This window comes from Corvus cornix, chromosome 4 (assembly GCF_000738735.6).
Source record: "Corvus cornix cornix isolate S_Up_H32 chromosome 4, ASM73873v5, whole genome shotgun sequence".
In the NCBI taxonomy this organism is placed as follows: Eukaryota; Metazoa; Chordata; class Aves; order Passeriformes; family Corvidae; genus Corvus; species Corvus cornix.
The window spans coordinates 15,216,552-15,231,412 of record NC_046334.1 but is presented as its reverse complement, the minus strand read 5'-3'; the positions used below and the strand labels follow the sequence as shown (position 1 = coordinate 15,231,412).

Below are 14,861 nucleotides of genomic sequence, written 5' to 3'. Positions count from 1 at the left end.
GCAAAGGAAATAAGCTAAACTTTAATTAAAAGGAAGGGTTTTATACTTACACTGGGAATCAAATTTCTGTTCTGTGAGGCAGAAAGGCCTAGTGTGGTATCTTCCAAGAAAAAGTTTTAAACCCCCTAAATTACCACTATTTGAAGTGATGAGTCAGATCACTGCCAAATCATGATTTTTTTTTAGTACAAATACATCTTCCATTTTGTCTGTCATTTATTCCAATATTACTTGTACTACTTGATATTTATCAGGTGCTTCTTATACAAGAGAAAAAGAGAAAGTGATAAGATCCCAGACAACTGCATGTCTGAAAACAATGAGCAAGGAAAAGAAGCAGCAGCTAAACATAACATACATGTAAGTAACTTCCTGAATGACTTGGCAGCCCAGTTTGTTTATCTCAATTCAAGTACTAAGTACTATATTCGTACACAAAGGCAGCAACTTGCTTTATTTTCAGACACACTCATCTAGGATCTCATCACTTAAAAATCAGCAGCCTTACGTGACCAAGTGCCAAAAATGTTAAAAACCAAGCATACTTCCACAGATGTTAAATACCAATGCAATGCAAAGTATCTACAATTGTTACAAAACAACACAGAAAAGATTTCTTATGGATTTAGAATGGCCACTGCACTTGTTTTTAGGTAAGTACAGATTCCTTCCCCAAAAGCGAAGCTTAACATAACCCAGTTTACCATGGGTATCACGGGTTCTTAAAACCACTTGAACACAATCCATAATTTCAGAATAGGATACATACTCAAGCTACATTTCATCTTATTCAACTACACTGCCAGAAATAACAAATCCAAATTTTTGACACAAATGCTGCCCCCTATCCCATATGAGCGTTGATGTCCTGAAAAAAATCAATAAAAGCAAGAACAGTTCTCTAAAGATGCAAAAATGATGCCTACTGAAGGCAAGACAGAAATAAGAACAAGACCGTGCTGACAGGCTTGTTCCTAGTTTACTGGATAATGTTTGGCACAGAGCAGTATTACTCTAGACATTACTTGCAGAGTGACATGTATGAAAAGATAACTGTTACTGACCAAAGCGCAAAATTACCACAGAATTATCTGTGGTAGAATCCTTAAGTAGGAAACAGGGGCTTGATGATGCAAGGCTAGGATAGAAAACTGCCATCTTATCTTCTGGGAGAAAAACAGGAAAATCCCATGCCTAATAATCTCCTTTCTTAAAAACCATCCATAACTTATCAAAAATAACTAGATAAATCCAGGAGAGGATTTTTGTTGTTTTTTAACAGCAGACTATCATGTGGACATCAAAAGTACATAATTTGCTTCAATTAAGTGAATGGGAATGTACAATTCCCTGACACTATATAAGAAAATCCACTGAAGAGACAGACTTGGTGAAAGGCACAAGTTCAGCCAGCTTCTGCTAAGCAGGAATTCTGCAGTTGATCCACCTTTTACATGGAAAGGTAAAATAACATTAAGGTCCTCCCAAAATGATTGAATCTACATTTAAATAGAAACCCCAAATTAGTCATGCACTTCTCTATGAGGTTCATTATCACGAAATGCCCTGTTTAATGACCCTCCTAAAGACTGTGGAATTCAGTCACAGATAAAACTTTCCAGTAAGCAACAGCTTCATCAAGTATATAAAATGAATTTCAACAGTTAAATCTTCCTCCTTCTTTGACAACTTTCCTATTTTCCTCTATTTCACCTCCTTTCTCCTCTGCAGGATTATGTATCATTGTTTGATGAGCCTCCACTATTGTCAGCCTTTCCTTGCTCACAATTAAGAAGAGTGACAAAAGTTTTCCTTGGCTGAGATCAGTCTGGATTGACCATCAACTTTCATGGCGCTATGAGGGAGAATGGGTTTGATCAGTACTGAACATTTTAAAAGAAACCTTTGAACTTCAACAACCTCTCTAAAATCTACTCCATTTTTTAAAAGATTAAATAACTAATGACTAGATTATGAGACATTAGTAGAGGTGCTGAATATTCCTACTCACAGCAAGCAGACAAAGCACACATTTTCCTCGCAATGCTCTTTACTTTAAAACACACATTAAAAGAATTCTGTGCTCTGAACCTGAGATTACTTGTTATACACTTGAGTTCACAGTACTTTAGAAGGTGCATTGGACCACCACATTTATTCCTACATTGCTCCAGGATGCCACAGCATTCCTAACTCTCCTGTTTTCAACAGCTATCATGCTAGATGACCTACACACAGTGTATCTACATTAATGTATATATACGATATGGAATAATTTGGAAAGGTTTGGTTTTCTTCATGTCATTGTCATCTTCACTGCATTATCAGTCACTAGAACAGGCTCCCCAGGAGAATGGTTACAGCACCAAGCCTGTCACAGTTCAAGGAGCATCTGGACAACACTTAGTCATATGGATTAGTCTTAGGTAGTCATGCAAGAAGCTGCAAATTGGAGTTGATGATCCTTCCAGGCCTCTTCCAACTGGAGATGTTCTATAATTCTATGATTTACTTTGCAATTACAAAGAAGGCTAAATCCATGCAGATGGCCACTAAGCAGAAACAACCCTCTAGAGAAAAGGGTACAACACATTAGCATAAGTAATAGTGGGAAAATACCACTGATAATGTCTTTAAATCCTCTCTGTTCAAGAAGAAGAGCAACTTCTAAAAGAGCAGTTTTTGGTAGAAGAACAAACTATTTCCATGCATGATCATTAGGGGAAGAAATCACCAGCCCAAAATACCTGTATGACATCAAATTAATTATTGATTCCCACCCAGTCAAATACATTCTTTTAAGAGTGCCTGGATTGTTTTTTCCCCTCCCAGAGAGTACAAGAGCACTCAGACTCCTAGAAAAAGAAACAAAATTACAGACTACAACATACTGTAACACAAGATTATCTTTATTTCAAAATTGTACAAAGTATAAAGATATAATTACACTGAAGTAAGCCCTGCTCTTTAAGTATCTGAATACTTTAGCAATGATACGGTCATGAAAAAAATACCTTTACCATTTCTCTTTAGGAACTTTTATCTGATGGAGCGATACATCATGAAATCAATTGTTGTACATCTGGGAAATTTACCAATGGAGCTCTCCTCCACAGGGGTGTACACTTTGATTTGCCTCATGTGAGTGTCTCTTCCATTTTGGTGATTCGCTAGAACAGCAATCTGGATCATAAAGGTGCGAATGGGCTTCTTGTGAGTATCTGTCAGAGGAACATGGATCCAGCCACTCGGTTCCACTAATTCCAGTTGCTGCCAAAAACAAGACAGGAGAGCAAAACACTCAGAAACAGTTCACATACTTCATATAAATGATCACATATTATACCCATTTAATAAAGCAGTCTTGTTAATCAGATTTTAGTAACTTTTTCAAATTAATTTGAAATAACAGAGTTGAATACTCATAGCTAATTTACTGGTCACGTAATTGAATACAAATTAATTTGGTTGTCTGCAGTTGTGTTTGCTTTTGCCTTTCAGAATCTACTCCTCATTTTGTGCCCTAACCTTAAAATAAAAATCAATATAGAAGAACATAGAATCCACTGTAAACTCAAGAAAGAAAAAGCAGTAGTATTTGGACCTTCTCACTGAAGAGCAATGCTCAAAGATGACAGAAAGGATGCATTTTAAATTGCTTTATCTAGGCGCTCTGAACTACAATATACTAAAATTACTTATGTAGGAAATTAGGTGCACACAAAGTCTGGATTTTCAGAAATTCTTTAGATTATTGGGGGGGTTGGGGAGGAGGAAAAGGAAGGTGACAGAGGATAAAATATCTCATGTATCAAGACAGATGCCTGGCCAATTAATAATTGCTGCACAGCCATTTAATCACATTCTAATCACACTTTGACTTGCATTTTTTACAACATACCCAGTGTGATATGATTCTTTTTTTCTTTTTTAATTTTAATCCTACACAAACCAATGCCAAGGCAAGCAAAGAACAGCATTTTGTTAACTCTAAACCACATCACTGACACATCAGATTGCTGAAATCAAGCTGGATGCTATGCAGAGCATGGTAACAGCTTTTGTTTAAAGCTAGCTGCCCAACTTCAAAGCACAGCTCAAAACACACATGGAAGAGCACACAAGTAAACAGAAGTCTTGGGGGGGAAAGAAAGCAAAACACAAAACAATTGTCCACTAGCAAGCGGATTTCACACAGCTAAGCAAATAAGAGTGCTGTTCTTAGCAGCTGAGTTCCCCTAAGGAAGATGTCTGTGCTTTGAGCAGCTCAAAATTCCCATCGTTCTCCTGAAAATACTGCATGGCACATCCTGTTCAAATGCCTTGTTTATGCTGAAGCTTTCAAAAGACCCATCTGAGAGCTACTGGTTCAGAGGCAAACACCCTGAGAAAATTACTCAAGAAACAAGTAAAAAAGTTTGATGACTACTTCAGCTTAAAGTAGCAATCAAAAAAAATCTTTTTCACCTCCACCTTAAAAGGAAGAACAAGAAAAAAAAACCCAACAAAAAACCACAACCCAAAACTCTCCACTGCTGCAGACTCTCCAACGAATTATTTCCAAAGCATTAAATTCACTAAATCTTAGCAGCAAATCATTTTACTCTGGGAGCTAGACATTTCCACAAACACACAGTCACTTATTTGTTGTAGCGCTGTCCCTTTCAAAAACTTTTAAAATCTTTTTTTTTTTTTTTTTTTTGCATAGGAAACTTCAGGTAATGGCTGGCTTTACAAAGGGATAAAAAAAAAAGATGTCTTGTTGATGCAGCTTGACAAAGGGGAAATTTATCATGGTGAGGTGGCAGTAAACAGCTTGAGCAAGGATGCTTTCCATTTTCATAATAAACAGAGGAGGAGGATCCTCCTAAAATTTTATTCAACTACTACTGAGGTCAACTGACTGTGATTTTGAAGAGAATTAAAAGGCTATTGTTTTTTAATAATATTGTTTTTAATTACTGTTAATTAAACTTGCATTTTAATATTATTCTCAGCATCTACAAATTTTGACTGCTAATTCAAAGTGGAAAATTTGAGTTCAAGAGCTACGATACTGAGATTTTTATGCTTGGATCAATATGAAATTGATCAGTTAATAAAGTTTTTTTTTAAAGTACCAAAAATAAAAGTATAGCATATTTTTCAATGCTTTGTTTCCTCCTGATCAAGGGAGGTGGTTACACACTATTCACAGCATGTTGTTTTCCAGTCCTGCTACAAAGGCAACCAATTTCTTCCCAAGCCTTTCTACAGAGACGGGACAAGTCATTCCTTCACCTGTAAAATTGGCAACTGAGGCATTAGGTTAATTAGACTAAAAGGTTCCCCGGCTCCAGATGTCATATTTCACGTACTCTGAGCTGGTTTTTACTGTCTTAAGTGAAATACAGGATTTTACAGGAGGTTTAGCTCCCACTGAGTTCACTTGCAGTTCTGCATTTCTGCAAGTAGATCCAAGTTCTCAACACAGCCACTCGAACACAGAGTCTGAGCAGCCACCTAGGAGCAGTCACTTGAGTGCCTCTCGCAGAAATACCACGACTGAGCACAGACAGAGTGCAATTCATCAAGCACCACTGAACTGTCTTAGCCACAAAGTCTTTTTCTTAATTCCCCATGTCTCAGCTTCACTCACTCCACATTTTTAAACTTCCCTAACAGATGAATACACAACCTTTACTTGTACAAATTCTGGACTCATCAGAATAGGCCCCTTTCCCCATTCCAGTCAAACAGTTGCCTCTTGGACAAAGCACACAGCACTTGTGATGAAGTTGGAGGCTACAGTGTACTAAGTGCAAGAGGTCAGAGTTAGATGTTTGAAAAAAGTGAGCTCTTGATTTCTGCCCTCTAAATAACATTCCTGTACTGACATTTGAGTCTAACCTTTTTTTTAATTGATGCTCACATAGTTCATTAAAACCTTGATACCCACTCAACTATGGAGGTTTAAATGCAACAAAACCAAACAGAACATTCCGTAGAAAAGGAAGTATTGTTTTGCCAGTATGATACACACATTTTCTGTGACCAAAGGAATGGTATAAACCAGACACACACACTCTCCCAAATTCTTCTCCTCCACATCTGTCATGCTCTTTCAGATGAGTGAGACAGTTTCTTTTTCCAGAGGGCACAGGTCTGTCACCAGGGAGAAGGAACAGGACATGGGAATAGGCAGGGGTGATACAAGACACAATGCTGCCCACTCCTAGCTCAATGTCAGCACCCAGACCCAACCGTCACAACTCCTAGCAGAAGTGGGATGAAATATGCAGCTCTACTCTGCCTGGAGCATTCCCAGTGTGAACAGAATCTAAAGGAAGCTTACTGTGAAGTTTTCAGAAATTCCTATTAAGCCCATGCAAATGGCAATCTTTCAAAGCCTTGTAAACCGGTCTGGAAATTTGGGTGGATTTTTACAGGGAGGCAAAAGGCACATCCTCAACACAAAGGCTGAACTATTGCCAAATTTCAAATCCTTGCTTTAGAGCTTGGGGGCACTGGAGCATCAAAGAAGGACACCAGAATATTCTCACACAAGCAAAACAGCATACTTTTCACTAGCCTTATTCTTGGAACAGAACTGCTTTGGCTGAAACTTTCAAAAAATTCAACCCAAAGCAGATATCTGGCATGGAAAAATCTGTCTGAACTTTGCCAAAAGTTAAAGTAACTAAGAGTTAAGCCTTAAAATGGAAAGGGTCCCATAACCTTATGTACAGGTGGCACTGGCAGCTCCACCTACAGTAAATACTATACTTGAAATCCATTTCAGTCAACTTTCCTCAAAGTCAAGCCTGTTCTTTAAAAGCACAGACTACTGCATATACATACAGACATACACACACACGTATATTTCACCTCAATTCTGTAGCAGTCCACTATGAGCAAATACCAGATTAAGTTTCCTCCTGTATTTTTAATCTTATGTAGATCATTAAGACTCAGTCACAATTAAATGTCTTCCAAGAAATTTTTAAAAAATCAGCTTTATTACTAATCACCTGAGTGAAATTAAAAATTCAAAATTTCTTTCTGTGTTTTTCAGGAAAGTTTTTTTTAAAAAAAGGAAAACACAGGAATGAATCAGTGCAAGTTCAGTATTGGTAACTCAGAACAGTTCCTGCAGCTCTAGACTAATCTTACTGTACAATATACTAAAAGACCAGGGTTTGTAGCTTTTTAAAATTTGCTTTTAATACTATACATTTTATGACAATTGGAAAACAAGAAGACCATGAAAGTCAAAATAAAAGAACAAAGGGATAAAAATTGAAATGGAAAAATCACTCACTTGTCCTTGCTGCTGTTATACTCTAGCTCTTCTCCTGCTTTCTCTCCGTTGCTTTCTTATTTTTCCTGTCCTCTGCGTGCTACAGCTTTACCTACGGACATACACTCCCAACTCCAGGAATCCGCATTATTTGGAAAACCAAAGCAAAATTAATGTTCTCAATGGAAGTCTCCTCCCCAGCCTATTTAACGGCCCTGTTTCTTCATTTTATTGTACAGTCCAGAGGTTCTACACAATTCCATACATATTTGGCAAGGCTACTGTTGCAACTAATGGGTGTCCTATCATAGAAGATGCAAACCACACAACAAAACGAAAATTTAAAAAAGAAAAAAAGACCAAAGCAACTTGAGGCTACACTTCAGAGAGATGACTGAACACAAGATTTTTAGGAGGAAGCTTGTTCTACAATCACTAGCCTCCTTACAGGCTAGGAAGTTATTTACCCAAAGAATACTTTTCTATTGTATTAATCCTACTTAAATTGAATATTGATCTCTTTTCCATAATCAGTGATATTTTGTTTACATTCTGTAGTGTCTCCAAATGGCACTTAACTCTAATTGCTACTTCTACTAGGGTTACAAATGCAACCCAAGTTTTTGGCAACATTTACAGCAAGCTAACATCCTTGAAATAAGACATGATTTTTCTTGCCCTTTAAGGGTATCTTTTGTGAAGATACAGAAAGGAAAAAACTCCCTGTAAGTAGTTTCACACTCAGGGATGTATGTTAGACAGGGCTCCCAGCTCAGGGGAATAAATATATATATATAGGAAGAAAAAGAAGCCCATTTTTTTGCTCTGGGAAGAGTGTGCAGAAGAGGACCTATGTACTGACAGAAAGCTGAGAATTCTTGCTGCCATCACAGCTTCAGCATGACAACATGGTTCTGAGATGTTGGTACCTCATCAAATTTCCATTTCATCAACTTTACTACTAGATTCAAATGGCTGTGAAATCAAACAGCATTTGATTTTACTCCTTCTACTTTTCTCATAAAACTGTTAAAGCTGCTTTTTGTTTTAGTGACTCAGCCAACTATGAAATTAAAAGTAGTGGCTAGACTCTTCTTCACACATACAATTTTGTCTCTCTATGTGCTTAGCTAGTTCTTACAATACACTTCTTATAAAAACCTAAGCTTTCCAAACAGGTGTTCTCAATAAATAATGTATTCTTTCAAGCAGCAGATTATAAAACTAAGTTTCAGGGAAAAGAAATGCTATGTTCAGAAATTAAATATTTATCAATACACAAACTTTCTCATGTAGGGAAAGGCTTTTTCCTGTTTAGCCATTGTTTTTTACAGCTATGCAAATATGTTTTCACAACAACTGGCAAGGAGAAAGAAGGCTGGCTTGAATTCCAAACTTCTGTTTCCATAACTGCCGTGTCCTACCATGTAGTTACCAGGACTGAGAATCTGTGTGCCTCTGCATAATTCCAAGTATTGGAACTGTCAACACATGAAGTAGCAGAGCTTGGGCTTCAGCCATCACTTCACTTAGGAAGGAAGAGAACCAGTTAATAGCAGTGATGCACCAGTTCCAGCAGAAAAAATGAAGCATGTCCAAAAGAAACTCAGTGAGTTCCAAGTGAGCCAAAGGAGGGACACCACATTAGCAGCTTAACAGGGAACATAGGAACAGGCTCAAAGGACCCACTGTGAACAGCACACTCCTGTGCTCGGATGAAGCAACGACCACCTAAGGAGGTGCCTCTGTGGTCTTAATCAGCCACCTCCTTAAACGGTCAAGCAATCTCATTTCAGTCCATTAGGCAAGAGAAGTTTTCCATTCTTTTAAACAGCAGTTCCTGAAGAGTCTAGAGGAAACAGTCCATCCCTCAGGAAGAGTCCGCTGTGGATTTGGGTAGACAGGAGACTGATGCAGAATAAGCTATATTAGAGAGTGAAACCTGCAAACACCAGAAGTTCCTATCTTTTAGTATCCTATACACTAAAGTATCCTATAAGCTCTTTGTTCAAATAAAGTGAAAGAAATAACTTTTGGGAAGACTGGGAAGGTTGAAAAAGGTCCAAAAGATCCTTGCAAGAAGTTTTATAGAACCTCCTTCAGACTATTCTGCTCCAGATTAAAACAGTAAAAATTAATCAATGCCCAGGTGTTAGAAAGTTGCATCCAATTAAAATAAAGACAACTAAACACTCAAACCAAGCTAGGAAGAATATGTAGAAAAGGAAGAAAATCTAGAAAGGTAATTCTTCATGGATCAAGGATTAGTATTCACAATGCTTAAATACAGATTCTTACACTGCGTTTCCAAATTTCCTATTTGAATGACTTAAGCAGCACAACACACGTTGGACAACGTCAGTGGATTGTGTCACAGTGCCACTTTCTGAGGGGAGCAGATGATGCCAATTGAGCCATGTATGACGCAACCTAAACTTCATTTGGCAGAATGACTCACCAGCCAACCCATGAAATGGTCTCAGTGACTGGTCCTCTTTAATATTCTTCAGAATTGGGTGTCCTGATTGTAATTTCCCCATACAGCTAAAAAGGAACCCTTTTGATTCTGCTGAGAAACCAGTGCAATACCTTCCAAGATGTATAGTTGATTCAGACAGAATTTCAATATTACAACAGGAATAAAGTTAGGAAGTGTTGCTGCCTGTTCTGAGCTTCCCCTCCCCCCTCCCAAAGACATGTGCTCTGAACCCCTTTTTTCCAAGCGCGGGCAAAGCCAAATGTAACTCAGACTCTTTAGCAGTGTCTGATTGGCCGCTCACCCCGGGTCCGCCCCCAGTCCTCCCCTTTCCCCTCCTCTGAATAAAAAGATGGTCGAGGGGAGGCAAACGCCCTCTCTCAGCTCAGCTACTTTCCTGTAAACATCTCTGGTCGTCTGTCTCATTTGAAGGCTTCTAACTGCAGGGAATTGAGCGAGCAGGGAGCTATATTTCTCCCTCTTTGCTTCTGCTGATGGTATTTGCTCTGCAGCTGATTCAGGTACCGATTTTAGAGCTACTAAAGTGCTAGATCGCCCGTGCTACCTCTCAAGGCTGCTCGAGGCTTTCTAAGGCATTGAAATACAAGCGCTAGCCGGTAAAAAGCTGAAAAGATACCTTCCGCATTTTGAGGTGTTGGGGTCTCCTCCCCCGCCGTGTAGCCCTGGGAGAGGGGCCCTGAGGGCACAGACACGGGGCTTCCCTGCCCCTGCTCAGCCTCGTTCCCATTGGTTGGTTTGTGTTCCCTGCGCGGGCAGAAGGACCCTTGGTCCCGTGACTGGAGCAGTTCCTCGGCAGAGCTCCGGCCATGCGGCTGGAGAAATAAACATCTCTGAAACATCTAGCAAGAATCTGTCTGTCCATATATATTTCCTTTCCACGGGACTCCTGGTTTGATATATGCGTGTTGCAGGATCCCCACTGCAACAAATGGTGGAGAATGTGGGCAGAACGATCCCCGATCCCTAAGCGACTGATTTGTGTGAGTAAACCCTGAAAACTTTGGATTCCTCTTCTTGGTTTTGCTTTGCTATTCCATATCTAAACTATGGAGGAACGGTGGGAAGACTCTTGGCTCTCAGAGCCGCATATGGACATTTATCTTAAACTTAAAATGATTCTTGAACAACGATTTGTAAATTTTAGCTTGATTCAAGCTCAAAAAGAACTGAAACACTTCCTGGCATGGTTGTTTAAGAACTTTTTCTATGTTTCTTGAGATTTAATTCTTACCAAGGGCTTTTGGAAAACCGTTTGGACACAGTTAATACTGGAGTCAAAATATATGCCGATGGAAGAATATTTTCGTGAATATTATTTAGTTACCGAGACTGTTGAGCAATGTCAGCTGTGTCCTGGCGAAGGGAAGCCTGGCGCAGGGACCGTGCGGCCCAGGCCACGTGCACCGAGCGCTCTGCGAGCAGCAGCGAGGCAGTTCCTGCGCGCGGGCGGAGCCACGCGAGCCGCAGTGCCGGTGGCGGAGCGAGGCGTGGCGGGAGCGGCGGGACCCGGCGGTGCCCGCCCGGCCCAGCACAGCGCGTGGTGGAGCGAGCCCCGTGAACGCCCGACCGAGAGAGGCGGCGCGCGGGCGGCGGTGGGCGGCGGTGGCGGTAGAACGGAGCCGCGCCGAACCGAAACACGTGCTGGAGCAGGGCGCGGGGGAGTCATCGCTCGGGGGCCCGGCCGAGACGTGGGTGCAGCGCCTGGCAGCGGCAGCGAAGCTGCGACCGGAGGAGGCGACGCGCGGAGAACTGAGCGGTGCGGCCCAGCCCAGCCCGCGCAGCCCCGAACGCGACCCCGGGAAGAGCGCGCAGGCACCAGCAGCCCCGACAATTCCAACACGGGAGCGACCGAAGGAGAGAGCAAAGACGCAGCGAGACAGAAAACAGCAGCCACTCGGAAAAAGGAAAAGATCATAGTAACTAAGACCTTAGGGATAGTAAAATGGTATAATGTTAAGCAAAATTATGGTTTTATAACAAGGTGTGACAACCAGCAAGACATATTCGTGCATAGAACTGCTATTAAAAAGAATAACCCTGAAAAATGCATCCCAAGCTTGGGAGATGGAGAAGTCGTGGAATTCAAAATTGTTCTAGGGAGAAAAGGGTTACAAGCATCGCAGGTCACTGGGCCTGATGGTGTTCCTGTAAAAGGCAGTATATATGCAAAAAATCGTAGTCATGTTAGACAATATCTCCATTGTAAGCCCCCCCTACAGTTTCCCTTTCCTAATCCCACCTTTCCCTTTTACCCTATGTCCTATTACCCCCAGTGTATTCCCAATCCGTTTTTTCATCCATGGTTTCCCTCACAAAACCATGCTTTTGCCAATTGTTTCCCAAAAAATCCCTTTCCAATGCCGAGTGGGGGATGAAAAGGGGGAGGGAAGAAATTAAACCCTCTCCTGCCTCAGTTTCCCCACAAAGCATGCTCAGAGAATTCTGTCTCCCTTCTGTCAGCCCTAAGATGTTCCACAGAATCTGATTGGACATTTAAAGACTCAGGAGGGTGGCTTGTTTTGTCTTGAAACGGTTCTTGTTATGTTTGTCCAGTTGTTTTCATTCTCCCTTTATTAAAATAAAACGGGTGAGGTGTTGGGGTCCCTCCCCTGCCGTGTAGCCCTGGCAGAGGGGCCCTGAGGGCACAGACACGGGGCTTCCCTGTCCCTGCTCAGCCTCGTTCCCATTGGTTGGTTTGTGTTCCCTGCGCGGGCAGAAGGACCCTTGGTCCCGTGACTGGAACAGTTCCTCGGCAGAGCTCCGGCCATGCGGCTGGAGAAATAAACATCTCTCTGAAACAGCTATCAAGAATCTGTCTGTCCATATATATTTCCTTTCCACGGGACTCCTGGTTTGATATATGCGTGTTGCAGGATCCCCACTGCAACAAGGAAGAGTTGAAATTTAACCCATGGAATGGTAAACATGGAAAGTCAGTTTTTTCATTATGGATGCCCTCATAATCTGTCTTTGAAATCTTCTGAAGTCAGACAAAGAACACATAAGAAGACAACAATTAAGTCTTAGACACAATGGGCAGCCTCTGGTAAGTATGTACATGAGCCTACTGTCAAATGGAGGAAATGGGGTACAATGGCACACACTGTGGAATACCAAGAGTTTTAGAACATGGATTCACAGGAAAAGCAGCTCTTTCAAAAGCACCAAGTGATGAAGAATCCCACGTAATGATGCCTGCAAAAGGGTCATGGCTGTGCTGAACTGCCCACATACAAAACTCCTGACAGATGAAGTCATGGATGGTCTCGACACGTGTGGAGGGGCCCCTGTCCGTGGTACTTAAGCAACCTCCACCCTGCCCATCACACTCCCACCACTGCATCTGCTCACAGCACTTGCACAGTCAGGTACATCCAGCCTGAGAGGCAAATAAATAACCTGCCAAATGCTCAACTACTGTGAAATTGTCAGCCAGAACTGTCTGACTCAATTGCCTGCTTAACTCTGGGTGGCAGGAAAAAAAGCAAAAGGAAAGGAAAAAAGAAAAAAAGAATTGACAACAGTCTTTGAATACTTCATTCTCTAAAATGTGGCTGAAAACAACTCTTCATTCTAGAAAATTTACCTGCAGAAACAATCAGGAATTTGTCACAGACTGTTTGCTAGGAAAGTCTCTCTGGAAAGAAAGAAACACTGTTTTCCCATTTGCTGTGCCATATGCACTTTTTTTTCAGTATGTTCTGTGAGGAGCAATGCATAGGGAACTCAACATTTATTACAAAAATACATACCTCAAGAGGTACATAATGCTTCAGAGAAGGACAAAAATGTTGAACAGCCTTGGACAGTTTGCTTTTCAGTCCCACATTTTTGAAATCCTATTGTAAAGTGAGGTCATTTGAACTTTCACGTAACAGTTTATGCTGGACACATCCATAAATTAAATCTTGTTCGGGAAGGATTGCCAGGCCATGTATGCCTTAAGTGGCAACCATCCTATCCACTGGAACTTCAGAAAAAAAATACAAAGACCTTCTCCCTGTCCCTTTGAAAAGCAGAATGATCAAGCCAGCAAATACAGAATGACAATGCAGTCTAGAATGGAGTTTCATATGTGCAAGTACGGAAATAAGGCCTAAAACCCCAAAGCAAACCTACCCACAGCAGGAAGTCATCTAAGTTTAGTTTGGTATCAGCTAAAAGAGATTCCATCTTAAGAGGAATCTGTTGCTCCAGAAGGAATACTATCTCCAACTGAAATCAGCCGTAACAGCTGTGAAATTTTGAAACTCTGATTTAAAAAAAATGGGTTTCATAACTCATTTAAGAATCAGTCAAGAATGGAGGAAAGGAAGACAAATACATCCTAAGTGCAGCAGCATTCTCCTGCAGGGACCTAGTCTCACTCCACAGCTGTCACAGCCCACAGGAGTGCCATAGCAGTGCCTTTGCAAGGGCACTGCAACTCTGAGAAGATTCCTGTATTGGGAGAATCCTTCAGATCTACAGGGACTCAGCTCCAATGTGAACCTGTTACTGCCCCTGAGCTTCAGCACACTGAAGATGAAAAAGCTACAAAAAAATTCTTAAGCTTAGGCTCTGGCGTGGTGGCCTGGCTGAGAGTATCAAAAAATAGGTAATGCAGCCCAAAACTAGCCTTCGGCTGCAGTTTGCCTATTTCTGGTACCTAAGTTGTGTAAAGTTCTAGTTGCAGACATACTGGAACAGACTGCATCTGGACAGTCTGGCATGAAAAATGAATGGTAGAAAATCCATGGTTTGCTGCAAGTCTTTTCAAAATTCCAGCATTCTGAAAGAAGAATGAGGGATTTTTTTTTTTTTTTTTTATTAACCAGGGTACTTTGCAACTCAAATTATCGGTGACTCAGTATTATAGATGCAGATGTGAGAAAAGAAACAGTACATTCAAAAAACAAACAAAAAAAACAAAAAAACCCCCCAAAACTAAACAAACAAACCACAAAATATTACTGTAAAATATATAGCGAACACTGCACATAGCACATTTAGAAAGAAGTGCAAATCTCATTTAATGAAAACAAATGTTCTACACCTTTAGGGAAGCACTTCAAATCAAAGTTTATCTTATTAATGTTTCTTCAT

General features: G+C 40.8%; 1 protein-coding gene across 7 annotated transcripts in view; it reads right to left on the bottom strand.

The window, feature by feature from the left end:
- Nucleotides 1–2,888: 2,888 nt before the first annotated feature.
- Nucleotides 2,889–14,861, bottom strand: part of ANAPC10 (anaphase promoting complex subunit 10) — a 36,688-nt gene continuing 24,715 nt past the window's right edge. For all 7 annotated transcript variants that reach the window (XM_039551391.1, XM_039551390.1, XM_039551389.1 and 4 more), the window contains exon 5: nt 2,889–3,270. In XM_039551391.1, coding sequence (XP_039407325.1) covers nt 3,040–3,270 — 231 coding nt within the window. In that variant the 3' untranslated portion in view covers nt 2,889–3,039. The remainder of the gene's footprint in view (nt 3,271–14,861) is intronic.